Source organism: Metarhizium brunneum, chromosome 6 (genome assembly GCF_013426205.1).
Source record: "Metarhizium brunneum chromosome 6, complete sequence".
Taxonomy (NCBI): domain Eukaryota; kingdom Fungi; phylum Ascomycota; class Sordariomycetes; order Hypocreales; family Clavicipitaceae; genus Metarhizium; species Metarhizium brunneum.
Window position 1 is genome coordinate 654,136 of NC_089427.1, and position 17,493 is coordinate 671,628.

The 17,493-nt window shown below is 49.8% G+C and overlaps 4 protein-coding genes across 4 annotated transcripts; 2 read left to right on the forward strand and 2 right to left on the reverse strand.

Annotated features, from left to right (window-relative positions):
• Window positions 1–1,157: 1,157 nt before the first annotated feature.
• On the reverse strand, window positions 1,158–2,910 carry pki1 (Pyruvate kinase; the record flags this gene model as incomplete). The annotated part of the gene is made up of 2 exons (XM_014691300.1): window positions 1,158–2,325; window positions 2,495–2,910. The coding sequence occupies 2 exons, from the start codon at window positions 2,908–2,910 to the stop codon at window positions 1,158–1,160; spliced, it is 1,584 nt and encodes a 527-aa protein (XP_014546786.1).
• A 3,922-nt stretch (window positions 2,911–6,832) lies between these two features.
• On the reverse strand, window positions 6,833–8,725 carry ATG28 (Autophagy-related protein 28; the record flags this gene model as incomplete). The annotated part of the gene is made up of 1 exon (XM_014691299.2): window positions 6,833–8,725. One exon carries the CDS (start codon window positions 8,723–8,725, stop codon window positions 6,833–6,835), a length of 1,893 nt encoding a protein of 630 aa, XP_014546785.2.
• Window positions 8,726–10,228: 1,503 nt separating this feature from the next.
• On the forward strand, window positions 10,229–12,281 carry G6M90_00g095460 (uncharacterized protein; the record flags this gene model as incomplete). The annotated part of the gene is made up of 3 exons (XM_014691298.1): window positions 10,229–11,068; window positions 11,141–11,741; window positions 11,803–12,281. The coding sequence occupies 3 exons, from the start codon at window positions 10,229–10,231 to the stop codon at window positions 12,279–12,281; spliced, it is 1,920 nt and encodes a 639-aa protein (XP_014546784.1).
• Window positions 12,282–13,058: 777 nt separating this feature from the next.
• Window positions 13,059–16,327, forward strand: SPT5 (Transcription elongation factor SPT5; the record flags this gene model as incomplete). The annotated part of the gene is made up of 3 exons (XM_014691297.1): window positions 13,059–13,343; window positions 13,403–15,641; window positions 15,705–16,327. 3 exons carry the CDS (start codon window positions 13,059–13,061, stop codon window positions 16,325–16,327), a joined length of 3,147 nt encoding a protein of 1,048 aa, XP_014546783.1.
• Between the last annotated feature and the right edge of the window lie 1,166 nt (window positions 16,328–17,493).

Sequence of the window (17,493 nt, forward strand, 5' to 3'; positions counted from 1 at the left end):
GAGGGAGGGTTGCTGACTGGTGGTGCTATCCCCAAACCAAGTTGGATGAGCTGAATCAGCTTGCGAAGCAATCGGGAGCTTTCCTTGACCTGGTCTAATGAAATGCAAAGGTCCAATATCCCCCGCCTTTGCACGTACAAAACGGGACTGGTAGCTTCCAGACACCAGATGACGCCACACCCCTCCACGAGCTGAGGTTGAGTGGGGAGACAACAAGTAAATTACTCGGCGGGCTTACTCTTTTTACTAGGTGCGCTTATCCCTTTATTACTTATTGTATTTAAGGCAATCCGATTACAACCCGATTTGACAGGGACAGAATCAAACTCCGATGACACTCTGAAGGCGAGGGAAACTCCACCAGGTAGATGCCAAGGTTATTTATTACCAGTCGAACTAATGTAAGTAAACCCAGTGCAGTCGCAAAAACGCCGACCACAAGGCGTCCGCAGTTGACGATGAGAAGGGTTTGCCACGAGAAGATGTGTTGCGGGCTGAGCTGAGCTACGATGAGATTTTCTATAACGGAAGGGCGATGATGATCCCAAAACCCTTTTCAACTGACCGACGCTGAGAAGACTCGTCAACTGTGTCCTGACATGCCGTGGGAGTGTCAATCTGAACAACTTTTGCAATGCGGGCTAACAAATTTGCGGGGCGATGGTAGCTCGAATAACGTAAGGTGTCGGAGCGGTGTTGTCCCTTGCTGGCTTACCCTTGCAATCCGTACATGAGTATGAGAAGCTAGGGCCCAGTTGATGAAATAGTTTGCTTGTATCAATAGCCATGGCCGTGACCTCTGCTCCTTGGTTCTTATTGAGTGCGGGAAATAGTCTCGAAGGGCCTTCGAGATCGAGAATCTTTAGGGCGCAGAGTACTGGGCTCCCGCTAGATAAACCATCGACGTATAGAAAAATGTTCCCCATCCACGAATGACCAAGGAATCAAGAAGACGAAAAGACGCCTATAGTACCACGTTAAAAAAAAAAGAGACTCGAGACGTTCTGAGCTCACTAGTCTGCATCATTGCACTGTAAAGTCTATCAAAATCCTCGATTGACGCGTCCAACTCCCAACATGTTATCAATTTTGTTCACGTCCCCGTTCCATTTCACTTCGTATTCCGCCATGAAGTTTCCTTTTTCCGCTTTCCTTTCTTAAGCCTGGCCAATTCCCAGGTGCTCTGGGTCGGCACGGACGATTCGCAGCGTGTTGGTGTTGCCCATGCCTCCCTTCCAACCCTGTACGACAACCACGGTGTCACCTGGGGTCAGGACATTGAGCTCCAGAGCATGGTTGACAGCCCACTTGATACGCTTGTCAACATCCTCCTGCCAATTGACCTTATCAAAGTCAGGCTTGGCCTCAGGGAAAAGGAATGGATAGACTCCACGATACAGGTGACTGAAGCGCGAAGTGGTGGCATTCCGTGTCACCATGAAAATGGGACAGACTGGCCTGTATTTGGAGAGAAGTCTTGCAGATTCTCCCGAGGTAGACAGCACAATGATACCACCAGCAGCCAAATCAAGAGAAGCACGTACAGCTGCCATAGCGCAAGATTCAACAGTCTTGACTGGGCGTTGCACGAGAGTGCACATTTCCTCGAAATGAGAAACGTACGGGATGGAATTTTCAGCTTTCAGGCAGGCCTCATGCATTTCACGAACGGCCTCGCATGGGTAGTTTCCCTTTGCCGTTTCACCAGACAGCATGACACAGTCTGCTCCGTCAGTGATAGCATTGCCAACATCGCTGATTTCGGCACGAGTGGGCCGGGGGTTCTTAATCATGGATTCCAGCATCTGCGTCGCGCAAATAACGGGCTTTCCAGCAATGTTGCACATAGCAATCAGCTTCTTCTGCGCCGCAAATACCTCTGCAGCCGGGATCTCAATTCCAAGATCGCCTCTTGCAACCATGACACCATCTGTCTCTTCCAAAATCTCTCTGAAGTTGTTCAAGCCCTGGCGGTTCTCGATCTTGGCAATGATTTGAATTTGCTTGCCCTCCTCACCAAGTACTTCGCGAATGTCTTTGATGTCTTGAGCTCGGCGGATGAAGGAGGCAAAGACCATATCCACATTGTTCTTGACGCCAAACTTTAAGTCGGCCTTGTCCTTTTCAGACAGAGCAGGAAGATCGACATCGGTATTAGGAAGATTTACACCCTTCCTGGATGAAATGAAGCCATTGTTTCTGGCACGGACCTCAACGGTCTTTTCGTCCTTGATGCTCAAAACGTCGAAAGCCAGAACGCCATCATCTACATAAATAACACGGCCAGGTTCAATGACCTTGGTAATGTTCTTATAGTCAACATACCTACAGAATTCGTGCATCAAGGCAACATTATTAGTCATTCTCAAGAACAGATCGCAGGGAGAGGACTTTCACTTGAAACCCAGGTTCATGTCTAGCGCTTTGAAGCGCAGTGGTGGACCTTGGTGGTAGGCAAAATCGTGGACTTTGAAGGGAGACTTTGAGGGCTCACATGTTCTCGGTGTCGCAGCTCGCGGCATATTTCTCATCAGTAGTAAAGTTCATCACCGTACCGACAGAGATTGGGATATCTTCGTCATTCTTAGTGTTACCAGTTCGGATCTCTGGACCCTTGGTGTCAAGGGCAATGGCAACCGGTCGGCCAGCATGACAGGCGACAGCAGCTCTCGTATTGTCAATGACAGACTGATGGTAATCGTATGAGCCATGGGAAAAGTTCATGCGCACGACATTGAGGCCAGAATCGCGGAGCTTGTTGATAGCCTCGACGGAGTTGGTCTTGGGACCAATAGTGCAAATGATGGAGGAACGGCGGTAGTTGTGCTCGGGACTGTAAGCAGTGTCGAGTGAAGCTAGCCAGGCGACCCTACCACCCGTGTCAAGGTGGTCCTGTTGAGCAGCAGCCATGATGCTGAATGAACGGCTGCGACCTGGAGCCATTGCAGACGGCAACTTATGCCTATTCAAAACACGACTTGTTAGATATGGTCCTTCAGTGAAGTTCGCTGCGTTCCATTGGGGCAGTTTCTTTACAGCTACACCCAAGGCAATCAACAAGGGATTGGCGCCCAAAGCTTGACAGCTACCGGATCCGGATGGCAAGAGTGGGGAGGTGAAGAGCAATTAGAGGACGAACGTACAGCTAAGAATCCTGATTCCTCAACGGCAAGAAAGTTTCGAGTACGCAAGCAGAAGTTTGAAATCGGTTGACTCCTCAGGATATGGGTGGCTGATGGGGAGGCAAAAGAGCAGTGGGCAGGAAATGTGAAGGGAAAAAGGGCGGGTTGACAGATCCAAGGCTGGTGGGGGAGGGGAGGCGATGAATGCAGCTTGGACCTGGTGTGGTACGCACACGTAGTAACGACTGGTTGAACGAGACGGTTGACGTTTGACGGGCTCGGCCAAACCTGCCTGCCCAGGTAGTGGTTACTACTACTACTACCAAACTACTCCGTACCTTGACCTGATCGCCCCGCCTCTTTTTTTTTTTACTCTTACGAGGTGTGCGCAAAAAATCCCCATTTGTCGTGCGGTGAAGGATAAGACGGCGCCAATTGTTATCTTCAGATGGGGCTGAGAAAAACTATAAAGTAAAAGATGAGGATAATCAATTTACCCAATTCAGCCAGGATGAGTACATAGCCTAAGTATCCATCACAAAAGTCGCAACGACCTACGCACGTCTCGGAGGCCGTTGGCCACGCTGACACGAAACTGTCGCAGTCAGGTGAAATATACCCACCAGTCTACAACGTTATCACTTGGCAGGTTTTTTTTTGTAGATTGCTTCTACCACCTATCATGACCACGCGGAGGCAGCAATAAGCAATCCGAGGGAGTACTGAACGCGGCGCATACTCTAATCTTCAGCAAATAGTAGCAAGAACCTCCCAATAATCGCAATATTTAAGTGGCGTGTAGTCGAAACAACGCTGGGCTCACCACAAGACCCTCAGAGGGTCAGGGGAGGCGATTTCCACCAAAGCCAATTGTCCTTGTCCTCGCCTCTCGATGTATTTTTATTTCCCTCAGGGATTCAATATTTGTGTTGGGGTCAAGGAGCACATGAATCAGCGAAAAAATAACTATGTACAGTGGGTTGTAGTACGAAACAGTCTTGTCCACCGCCATCCGGGCCGGGGCAGAGCATGTTGAGTCAATCGCTATTGGGAGCATGTGGTGTCTTGGCTGTTCGCGTCTCAACAAAACATAACCACCCAAATTGTAAGCCACAGGAGCACATCAAATGATCTGCCCGTTATGACCGCACGACGTATCCTCCTGCAAACTTCACCTGAGACTCGAGCGCACCCGCTATTTAGTAAATACTTCCACTTTTGTCGGTAAATACTTGACATCGTATTATTTCTTTCATTTAGTATGATTCCAAAAGCCTCAATTGTGCTTCTTACGCGAGCTCAACGTTAGAGAGAAGTTTTTGTCTATGTAATGCTCCTTGACCTTCCAGGCTGTAAAGCGCTGGCTTCAAGAAGTCCCAACACCGAACCCATGAAGCGCCGACGGAGCACCGGGAAGGTGCCCGCCTGTTTACAGTCAATCCCCTGCAGAGTGTACAGAGGACCAATTGGACACGGGGAAGCTTGAGCTCCCCAGTGCCCCTTCTGTCCAGCGATAGGTCCTTATCGTCAAATCTGCTAGTGTTCATGGTAGTTCGGAGAGTAGTCGGCCGCTTGTCGAAGTTAGCTTTGTTTGGCACACTAACCGCGGTCCCACTTTAGCCCAGTGCTGGAACCTGGGTGAATTGCTTAGCGGGCTTACTCTTTTTATTAGGCGCGCTTATTATTTTATTGTTTATTATATTTAAACCTTTTATATATATATTTAAGCTACTTAAAATAAAATATATTACTCCGCGATAAGGATAATCTAGCTTATAGTATTTTTTTTACCTAGTTTCTAGACTAGTATATTTAGCGCATCGTGATACGTGTGCTTTGTGTTTTCTGATACTAGCGTGTTACGGCCTTATACCTGGTACGGCCTAATTACGGTATTACTAGTAGTAGTTTTATAAATTTTATACAACTATTTAGGCCTCTTTTTGATTTTTTGCATAACTTTATAGTAAATTTATGTATTTATTATCAAGTATATATTATACTATAATGCCTAATAATTAAGTACCTAGTAAGGCGTGAACACACCTAGCAAAAAGAGCCCGTCAAGCAATACATGAACCTGGCACCAAATGTACATAATGTGGATCTCTGCATCCAGCGGGCTGACTCAGCGGCTCATGAGCCTCACGTGAGCCCGTCATCCAGCTAATAGCCGTCAAGTAGCAGCTGACAAGCTCTCTAATGGTGGGTCGAGTGACAACAGCTCCTCACGTTAGGAAACACCATCAAGTAAACATTTACCATCTCTAACCACTCATCTCGGTTCCATCACTGTCTCCTAGAGAGTACACATAAGAGCCGCATTCGATTCACAACGAATAGGATAGGGCAATACTTTTCTCTGCTATCTACGTCACCCCACGCCCTCGACTACAGCGTCGCATTTCCCATCCAGTTTCCAACCGATAACGATCATGGTGGTATGTGCATAGTCGCCCTTTGTGATGCAAGCTTGATGGTGCTGTCGCCATCTGCGAAAGCAGCTCCGCAGCATCTTGTCTTTTCTTAGCACATTTGTCTAAGGATATATATATCTTGCAGCTTCTCAACCTGCTGACGTTTGGGCTGTGGTCAAAGGTTGGACGCTTAACGCACTACGCCTTCGATGCCGTCCTCAGTAAGTGGGCACCTTGATACAATCCCACTGGCAGGTAACTCGTCACACGATGCTAAACAAATTCTTAATTGCAGTTTCTGCCTTTCTGGCAGGCATGAAGCGGTCGACCGGATTGACGTGAGTACCAAATCACCAGACTCTTGCAACAGTGCCTCTACAAGTGGCTTATATGTTCCCCCTTCGGGATATCCCAGGCCCAGTTTCAAGACAGAAAAGGTAGCGGGCGAAAACAAAGAGGTCTCGAGATGGATTGACAAGTATCTCGGGGTAGGCGAGTGGGTGATGGATCAGTCGGTCGCCTTTGCAGGGTCTAGTGGCTTTTTTGAGAGAAGAAGATGAGATTAGGCAAGCCATTAGTGGTTTCTCCATCCAAGCCTTGCATAATCCCTGGTTAGTATCTTTCACCAATACGCCACTTTCCTTTAGCTGGCCATGTAGGCAGCTTGGACTGTTGCGTCAAGAATAACTCGGCCTTTTATGCAGACGACTTACAAGTCATCGCGTCAAATTTCTGGTTCTGGCGTTGGTCTATTTAATGTTTTTTTCCCGCGATGGATGGTTTGAAACTTGATATGGATGAGTGGATGTGGGTGGGCTTTTGGCAATCCCTTCTTAAGACCCGGGCTCAGCAGAACGCAAAAGGAAGCAAGAAATCAGAATTTAAAGCTGAAGTCTCAACATCTGGTTTACTATCTATATACTCGACTTCATGTTTTCCCGTTTTTTGTCTTTTATATTACGTGATGAATCCCCCTAAGCCAATACAACCTCATCGCTATATACCACAAGTTATTATGTTAATGTAACTATTTCAGACGCAGATTCCTGACCAAGGGCAACCAATTTTCTTCAGGTGGATATTATTTATTATTCAAGATTCTATCATATATCCATTCAACGCCACGTGTGCACCATGGGCGCTATCCGTACTGGTTTATGATAAGATCTTGCTCAAATCAAGCTCTCATGCTGGTCCACTGGGGCAGCGCATCGCCTGTCTGATGCCTCCTCCCCGCCACAAAATATTCAAATGAATTCACAGAGCGCTGTCGGGTCTCATAGCGTCTCGGTCTCAGTCGTGCTCGGCCAGAAACTCAAGCGGGACTTCATTTTCGCTATCCTGGCTCCGGGGCCTGTCGCAACTCACGTCCACACTCCTGGATCTATCTTGATACAATTGCTTAATACTGGATTGGTCAGTACCGTCAACGTGGGACAAAAATAGATCCGTTGGGACGTCATTGTCACTGTCTCCTTGTGAATGTCCATGTTGGTCCGTGGCATGAGAACCTCGCCTCGTAGTTGGCATGCTCTGGTTTGTGTCGTCTTCCCCCGTATTTGATGAAGGCAACAGGCTTTTGAGAACACTTTGAGCCTCCTTGAATGTTTCCAACTCGGCGCCAATAGCACAGATAAGGAGATTCCAACTATGTGCCTCGGCTTGTCTCATAGCCTCTTCTAGTTCCACAAGAACTGTATTCATACTTACCAACTGGGCTTGTATGAGATCACGATCCGAAATTGCGTTCTCTTTGCCCTTAGCAGAACTCTGCGCTGATGAACTGATACCGTCCTTTAACAGACGCCGCAGCTCTGATTCAAAATTAACGACCAGAGCAACGACATGGTCCCATACACCTGCTCCCTTCTCTAGGGCCTGGCGATCTTGATGCACTTGTATTCTTCGCCTCTGCAGGATCTTGAGTTCAGCCTCAAACCAAGACTTCGCCATCTCTGGTGTGCGACGTTCGGGAATGAGGCGGAAAAATTCGGGACCACCTGATGAAGCAACATCCTCGCTTAAAGCGCCGCCATCCGCGCCAAATACAGCCGGGTCAAGGGGTAGGAAAGAAGGCCGTCGAACAAGGAATGCGAGTTCTGAATCTACATCCTTTAAGGCTCCACGATATCCGCTTAAACCCGCTTCTCTTTTACCCTTGGCATCGTTCATCTTCTCTTTAAGCCATTGTCGTTGATTTCGGAGACTAATAAGCCTTTCTTCAAGCGTGCCGATCTCTTGATTCACCAAATTATATTTTGCCTCCAGTTCCCGCAACTGTCTTCCCAGTGGCTCATTTTTATCACCGTCCACCGCTGTTATCTTTGCCTGTATACCAAGCCGTCTTGTGCCGAGTGTGTTAAGTTGCGCCAGAGCATTCCTCCTCTCCTCTATTGCTGTGTCGATTTTGTCCATTTCTTCCTCACGAAGCTCAACTAAAGATAGTATTGCTCTACGCAAGCCATTTCGAGCAGACTTGAGGCCTGTGGATTGATTGTTTGCAGGTTGCCGTACTGGTATGATAATTCCCTCTAGGGTGGATGTTGGAGGTATGTACAGGCTCCTCGGCATCTGAGATCTTGATGTTGCCGTGGAGTAAAACGTGCCTGTTGGTGTGCTGCTTCCTGTATCGCTGTGGACGTCAATATCTCTGCTGGCCGGTAACAAATCCCCGTTTTGGCTTCCAGATACTAAGCCTGCAACCTGGGAATCCAGTAGTTGTTGAATATCCGTTTCTAAAGCCCTCTGGCGGTGTCGGAGGCTACGCCAGGTGGTATCAGACTGCAGGCTATACAGGGTGTCTCGGCTTGTCGTCTGATCAAACACGGCTTGGGCGATGCTCCTTCCCAATGTTCGCATTAGCCCGTTGGCCTCTCGTCCTCGGTCAACGGTGACTGGTGTCGGGCTGGATTGGCGCGAAGAAACCACTACTGACGAGGCAATAGGCGGTGGCGGTCCGGTAAACATAAGCCTAGGCTTTCGCTTGGAATATGATCCAGGAGAGTCATCTCTTCGGTTCGCAGAGTGTAGCGGCGTTTGTTTAGACTGCGAGGCGGCAGATGGAGATGCATGCTCGGGAATACTGGTATTCTCATGTTCCTGTCGCCATGGTTCGTTTGGTCGAGGTTCTAGCGGTTCGAGCTGATATTCGGTCGCAGTTTGCGAAGCAGGCGATTTCAACGACATGTGCGAGGCCCTTTGAGCAGCATGGTTCAATCGATCAATGAAAGACGGTGACGTTGTTGCCATCTCCAACACCCAACCTTTTATGAAGAAAGGAAGCAAGTACAGTCATGGATGAGGGCAGACAATCCTGACATCGAAATGCAAACAATGCAGCATCAAGCATCGAGAAGGAAAATGGGAGCGGGGGTAAGACAGTCAACAGCGGCGTTGGCCAGCACGCGCGTTGCTCACGAGGTCTCGTCTCGACGGTGGAGGAGACAGGTGATACGGTGGGTGATAGCTGGCAGTCGAGATGGCACCTGCGTTCATGTAAAATGGTGTCTGGTCTGGTCAACTGGTAATACCCCAGCACCTACTTAGTGTACTTCTAGGTACTTACTTAAAGGTCAACTAGGTCCCAGCCTGGTCAACTGGTCAAGTATTTATTGCGCCACTTTAATGTTGCCTCAGCCGCAAGACTCCCAGCGCCAGCTTGATAACGACACCACACAGAATTTGATAAACCACACTCGACAGAGCGTGAAACACTTACTTGCGTGGTATGAGCTCTTGGCTGATGTTGATGCAACACCGTAACATCTTTTTGGGGACGGAATTGTTTCTCGGTACTCCAAGTTCTCCATTACAAATGTCTGAATTGCACGCCCAGACCAACAGTACTTTTTAAATGTTAGCTCGTTGAACTACAGGGAAGAAGAGAAAGATCGACTTTCGCATGACCATATGTAGTTGCAAAGCTGCATGGATCTTACCAGAGTGTGTGATGAACGGGTCAATTTTTAAAAGACTCGGGACTTTGATTTTGTCAACGGTCTCGTCCCACAAAGGACGGTGAATAGATTTCATCCGCTCAATCCCTATTAATTTAAGCTCACAAATGAGCATCTCCTAGTGCTGTGAGATGTTTAGGGTGCCCGGCGCGCCCTGGAGAAAAAAAATCATATTTTACATGTATGTTTCTTGGTAGTTTTTAGACACTGAATTCTGTCAAGTACGATAGGTTCAGGTCATGGCAGGGCATCCTCACCCTCTTCGACTCGCGAAACTTTTCAAGCCCGAGTATGGGGTTTGCTCTGTTCGGTCTGCTGGTTTGGTTGGCTTAATCTGCTCGCATCTTCAACTTGATAAATTTAGTCCCATTGCAATCAGTTGACTCGAGTTAACACGTAGTGTACACTCACAAGCCCAGTTCCAGAGCTCATCCTCATCACGCAAACGCCTTGCCAAATCCATCCACGCAGATCAACCACCATGGACGCCACCTTCTTCCCGTCTTGATGCGAAATCCACCAACTTGCAACCTCTCCCCATCAATTTGGTTGAGCCTATCAAGACGCGTCCATCACATTATTGGCGCCTCACAACCATCTTCCTCCTGACGAGCAGTTGATACTTTACAAAAACATCGCTTGGTGGCTTGGTGGCCAGGCAGCTCTGGAAACTGGGCTGGCTTATTATCCAGAAGCACTCCACGTGCAAGTTGCTAATGAGCAGAGCTTGCCGATGAGTCAATCCCAGCAGCTGCCTCCAGCCCGAAGGCAGGTCGGCGCAGGGACTTACGGGCCTCACGGAGGCCAGCCAGACGAATTGCATATGCCTGGTATGACTTCGAGTCCGCACGGTCAGATGGGATCACAGAAGGACTACACGCCACAAATCAAGCTTGACTACCCGCCCGCAAACGCCCACCCCGCCGATCAGACCCAACCTCAACACCATCACCACCACCAACAGTCTGCTGGTTCAGGCGTACCAAACGTCCTACAGCCGGGTGGCCTGTCAGCCCGTCCAACAGCTGTTACCTCTAGTACTGCGCCAACTCTTGCCGCAATACACGGCGCGATGCCGCCTCCTTCGACCGGCCCACCTCCGTCGCAACAGAACCAACACGGGCACCAACAGTCGCCTGCTTCGCACGAGTATCAAACACCGCCGAAGCCGTCCCTTTCGATGGCGCATTCTCACACGTATTCTCTCTCTAGTCCCTCCGCTTCCTATGACGGTCCGGCCAATTACCATGCCTATACTCCAACGACGCCTGGCGGCCCGGCATCCCAACTCATGTCACCTGCAGATGCTGGCAAGTATGGTACCCCTGGGTCGCAACGAAACTTCTCCAATACTCCGCTTGGGCTCGCCGATATAAGACCCCGCGCCGATTCCAGCATGTCAGACGGGGCTCCAGGAGCCACGGGTCAGGACATTTCGAGCACACAACCTGGGCCCAGCAACTATATGGCCCCTTGGGCGGTCTATGCATTTGACTGGTGCAAGTGGCCCCCTCTGGGGAATGGCGCTGGGAAACTGGCAGTAGGAAGTTATCTTGAAGATGGCCATAATTTTGTATATACCTCTCAACCCCGAGCCAGCTTTGCCAATCCCGGCGGCGTCAACCAACAATGCTAACATGACCAGATCCAAATTCTTGACAGTCAAGTTGTTCCTGCGTCACAGGACGTTTACAGCCCAGGCACATCGAAGTATAGCTTGGAGTTCACCAAAGTGGCTGAAGCAACACATTCGTACCCGGTTACTAGGCTTCTATGGGAGCCTCCGTCATCTCAGAAACAGTCCACAGATCTTCTAGCGACGTCTGGTGACCACCTTCGACTTTGGTCACTGCCCTCTGAGACGCAAGCCAACCCGAGCAACAATATCACCCGCGGGGGTCGAGATGCGTCCTCTATCACAAAGCTGACGCCCTTGGCGCTGCTGTCGAATTCGAAGACGCCAGACCATACAGCACCTCTCACATCCCTTGATTGGAATACCGTCTCTCCAAGTCTAATCATCACTTCAAGTATCGATACGACATGTACCATCTGGGACATTCCGTCACTGACTGCCAAAACACAGCTTATAGCTCACGATAAGGAGGTCTATGATGTGCGATTCTGTGCCAACAGTGTGGATGTTTTTGTGAGCTGTGGCCAAGACGGAAGTGTCCGGATGTTCGACCTGCGTAGCTTAGAACATTCGACTATTATATATGAACCGACAGGCAAAGAGGAAAGAGGTACTTTTCAGTTACTCCGATCGAATGTTTCACCTTTTTGTGTTACTAACAGTCCCCCTAGATGGGAGTGGTCGTTCCAGTCCATCACATTCACAACAAACCGCGGGTAGCCCACCTCCTCTATTGCGTCTTGCAACATCACCCCATGACACGCATCTTTTGGCAACCTTTGCCCAAGACTCGAGCACAATTCGCATCCTAGATGTTCGGCAGCCAGGTCAAGCGCTCCTTGAGCTCAAGGGACATACCGGCCCAATCAACTGTGTCGAATGGTCACCCCTTCGACGAGGAACGTTGGCATCCGGCGGCGACGACTGCCAAGTTCTCATCTGGGACCTCATGAATTCGAGTTCATCGATCGGAGGGCATCCACTAAATGGGGCTCCCCAGCAAGATAACCACCGAAACCCAGTGGCCAGTTGGGAATGTGAATATGAGGTTGGGAACCTTGGCTGGGTCCCTCACCTCCAGAATACTGACTATGGTGAATGGCTGGGAATCAGCGCGGGCCGCGGCATCTGGGGGACACGCCTGGTGTGAGGGGCTCATGGAGACACCAAGGATACAGCTTTGTTTGAAACCCAGGCTAAGAGAATTTCTATATACGAAGATAGAACCAGGCCAGATGGTCTTAAGAGCGGCAAAGAATTTCTGCAGTTTCACAGTTGGTGTCAAGAGACCAAGATGTCAATATTCCATGGGCAAAAAGACGAAAAAAATAGAAGATAACACGATCCAACGATCCAACTCTGCCACATGCTAGTGAATTTGTCTTGTCGGTAAAGGAATTTATTTATTCAGGTGCAGACTGTCAAAGTCGCATCCCCTGTGAAGATCTATCACTCAATCTCACCACGTGATATTCATAAGCCGGGAAATGGACTTCGGATTGTCAATCCTATTGTTACGGCATTGCGATGGATCACATTAGAACCTCAACGCCCACCCAGTAACACCTTTTGAAACAAGTGGAGGGAACATGAATGGGAGGTGCATTCATTCAATATAGTTGTTTAAAACATGTTCAAACCATAAGTTTACCCAAAAATAAAGTAAAATAAAATAAATAAGCCAGTTTCAATTTTTAGTTTTGCTAGATGTTGGTCACTGCGATGCGTGAGGAACCCCCGACGATTAACCGGCCAACAATCAATTGAGCTGCGGCCCTGCGGTCCAGCAGAGCTTCACTTACCATCCACAGAGGAATCGCTGTGCTGCCACACCTCCAAGTTTTCCTCAATCCACAAAATCTCTTCTCAAAGGGTCCTCAGGATCTACTAAAGAGAATCGCTATCCGATTTCACTGGTAGCAACATCATGGCATCGAATGAACCACCACGGTTCGACGATTCTGAAGATGAGGAAGACTTCAACCCTGCTCCCGCTGACCTGTCGGATGAAGAACCCGCAGGCAATGACGATGAATCGCCGCGTAAACCACACTCCAACGATAGCGATGAAGAAGATGGCGAAAAGGTAGCACGCGGTAGTCGCCGAAGTGGTGAGGAGGATGCCGACCAGAATGATGAAGATGGTGAAGACAGAGACCAAGATGAGGATGAGGATGACGACGATGACGATGATGATGAGGATATCCAGCAGGTAAGTGTTTATTCTCTCCTTTTTTATTGTACTGCGGCTTTCATTAACCTCGTGGTCAGGGTCATCGTAGAAAACGACGCCGAGATCGACGCAACGCCTTCTTCGATATTGAAGCCGAAGTTGATGACGAGGATGAGGGAGAAGACGAAGAAAAGGATGGGGAGGAAATTGAAGACTTCATCGACAACGAACACCCTGACGACATTGCTGAGAGTGCCCGACTCGACGATGACCGAAGGCATCGCGAACTGGACAGACGCCGTGAGATGGAAGCTAGCTTGGATGCTGAAAAACAAGCAGAGATCCTCCGCCAGCGATACGGAAATAGACGACCAGCCAAGGGCTTCGGGGATTCTGCTGTTGTACCAAAACGTCTCCTGCTTCCCAGTGTTGATGACCCTAGCATTTGGGCTGTCAGGTGTAAGGAAGGCAAGGAGCGTGAGGTTGTCTTATCCATTATGAAGCGTATTGAAGAGCGAATTGGGACAAAGGATGAGCTGGCTATTACAGCTGCATTCGAAAGAGGCGGTGCCCAATCCGTCATGAAAGGCTTCATCTATGTCGAGGCACAACGCCAGACTGACATTCTTGTCGCCTTGGATGGCATGTTGAATGTCTACCCTCGCTCGAAAATGACCCTGGTGGACATCAAGGATATGCCAGAACTCTTGCGAGTCACAAAAACTCCAACGCTAGAGCCTGGTGCATGGGTACGACTTCGTCGCCCAGCGAAGCATGGTGGAGACCTGGCTCAAGTCCTTGATGTTACAGAAAATGGCTTGGAAGCCAGAGTGCGTTTTATTCCTCGGTTAGACTATGGCATGCGGGATGAAGCGCTGTCCAGTACATCGTCAGATGGCAAACGGAAGAGACCAGGGGCTGCTGGTCCTCGCCCGCCGCAAAGACTGTTCAGTGAGATAGAGGCTCGTAAGCGACATCCACGCTACATTCAGGGTAACCCTTCGACGAATACTTGGTCTTACATGGGCGACGAATTCGAGAACGGTTTTCAGGTCAAAGACGTCAAGATTCAACAACTGGTTGTGACGGACGTGAATCCATCCTTGGAAGAGGTCACGAGGTTTGCTTCCGGTGCTGAGGACGGTACGGAGAACCTGGATCTCAAGGCACTTGCTGCTAGCTTGAAGGACAGCAATACGCTCGTGACCTACCTTCCTGGTGACATTATCGAGGTGTATTCTGGTGAACAAAAGGGTGTAGTAGGCAAGGCTACAAACGTCCAGGGTGACATCGTCACCATGTCCGTCACGGAAGGCGATCTTGAGGGACAAACAATCGAAGTACCGATCAAAGGCTTGCGCAAACGGTTCAAAATTGGTGACCACGTCAAGGTCATCGGTGGCAGTAAATTCCGTGATGAGGTGGGAACTGTCGTAAAGATATCTGAGGATCGTGTTACTCTCTTGACAGATCAAACAAATACCGAGGTGACAGTCTTCAGTAAAGATCTGCGAGAAGCAAGTGACATTGGTGGACAAGGATCACTTGGTCAGTTTTCGCTCCATGACTTGGTTCAATTAGATCCAACGACTGTTGGATGCATCGTCAAAATCGACAGGGAATCACTTGTTGTGCTAGACCAGTATGGCGATACAAGACAGCTCATGCCATCTCAGATCTCCAACAAACTCCCTAAGCGAAAACAGGCTGTCGCGGCGGATCGGGAGGGCTCGGAGATCCGACTGGATGATGTTGTCAAAGAATTTACGGGCCAACATAGACAGGGCAAGATCATTCATATTCACAGGTCTTATGTCTTCTTACACACAAACGACAGCAACGAGAATGCGGGTGTTTTTGTCACCAAATCGAGTATGGTTAATACCGTTGCTGCGAAGGGTGGGCGCGTCAATGCAGCATCATCTGGTCCGGATCTAAGCGCCATGAATCCGGCCTTGAAGATACACAAGAATGGTGGAAATAGCAAGCCCTCTCAACCTGTTAAGATGTTTGGCCGGGATCGTGCCATCAACCAGACTGCCATTATTAAAAAGGGACCCTATAAGGGCCTTCTTGGTATTGTCAAGGACACCACCGATACTCATGCTCGAGTGGAACTGCATACGAAGGGCAAGACAATCACAGTTCCGCGTGATTCGCTGAGCTTCAAGGACAAGACCACGGGCGCTACTATTGATATTAATGGCAGAGGGCGTGGTGCCCCTGGTGGTGGTTTTGCACGCGGTGGTGGCGACAAAATACCTGGCTGGCAGGGAGGATCGCGGACGCCAATTGGCACAGGCAGTTCTGATCGAGTTCCTGCTTGGGGCTCACGCAGTAAGTCTTCATATGGTCTTTACTTCGCTTGGGTGGCTATTGCTAACTCGGTATGGTGATCAGCACCCGCTGCTGGTGGACGGACTCCGGCTTGGAAGGCTCAGGATTATTCTGGCTCACGGACTCCAGCGTGGGCTGATGGCTCACGAACTGTGAACCCTTACGATGGTAGCCGTACGGCATATGGCTCGGGATCCCGAACGCCCGCATGGCAGTCCGGGGCACGTACTCCTGCTGTCGGCGACGCTTTTGGGGCCGGTTCGCGAACACCGGCTTATGCTGGGGGTGGCGCCGATGGTTGGGCATCAGGATCCAAGACACCGGCATGGGGAGCATCGGCACCTACTCCGGGGGCCAGCGGTAACGATTCTTGGGGTTATACTCCCGGGGCAACTACCGGGGCGTATGACGCCCCAACCCCTGGTGCAGCTATTGGTGCCCCTACTCCAGGCGCAATGAATGCTCCAACTCCTGGTGCATATTCCGCTCCAACTCCTGCGGCTAGTGCGCCAACTCCTGGTGGCGGATGGCAGGGCGGCTGGGGCCCAGAATCGGCTCCGACTCCTGCGGCCGCTGCCCCGACGCCCGGTGCAAGTGGTTACTACGGTGCCCCGACTCCGGCCGCATATGGTGGTGCTCCTGAAACTCCAGCGGCCAGTGGGCCAAGGTATACAGATGACGATTGATTGGGCTGGCTGGGGTGCTTGGGTTACCATCCTGGTGAGGACTGTATTAGAATGGCCACTTGAGAGGTAGCAGGTTCTGGCGTTTGGGTGAATTGTATGTAATATCACACTAGAAGTACTGGCGCAAGATGCACCGTTGGTTTAATTTGACGTGACTGCGGCAGGATCTTGTTTCTAACAATGGTTATGTTCCATCAGTAATTGAGAGCTGCTCTGTCGTATTTCACTGGGTAGGACGTTTGTTGGTGGGATGCGAACGCTCTGGACCGTAAGCTCTGCCCATCCATCATTGCTCAAGGTTGATAACCCCCGACCCCCTTCCCTCTCTCGCCTCTCTCGCCTCTCTCGCCTTTAGCCGACGACTATATATAATCATCAGACATAGCGCACGTTGTAGCCGACTTCATTGGCCTCGGGTGAGTTCCTCCAATGAATAGCTGTATGGCTATACGACTGCCCATAGCTATTCAATATCGTGAGTTGCTCCTAGCCACCCTGTACTCACCCCACACGACCCAACAACTTTTTTCCCGTTCCATGCCCCCCCTTCGTTGTTAACTTCCTCCAACTGCCATGCAGATCCCGTGTCGAACCCGCAGGACATTCCACGCGATGGGATACATTGCGACAAATGCGTCTCGCCTTTCACAACACCCCACCATAGTGTATTCTTTGTGTAGAGGTGGCCGATACATGCGAGCTTACCAACCCACTCAGTCGCATGGCGGCGTATTCAATATCGGAACCACGCGCAGACAGCAAATATACACGCACCTTACCAGGAATTTCACAAGCGCCACGACGAGAAGAGCAGGGAAGCCCGCCGTGGGGAGACAAACAGCACAGCAGCAGCCGACCAAAGATGCATTCCATAAAACTGCGGAGACGAGGGATGCTGCGATGCAAGTCGTGCGGTTGAAACGGGCTGCTGAAATAAAGACGAAGGCAGAAACCGAGAAGGCCAACCAAAAAGAATACCAGAAGCGATATCAATCAGCAGCAAGAAAATGGGTCTCGACTATGATTGCCTTGCCCATTCTCCTGGTCACTAGCTACTATCTGTTTGACAGACGTAAGTTTACCATGCCCCAAGCAAGGAAGCACCGCAAGCGGGCCACAACCTGTAGCCGAACTAAGTTGAATCCTGCAGTTGCTCTAGGGAATGA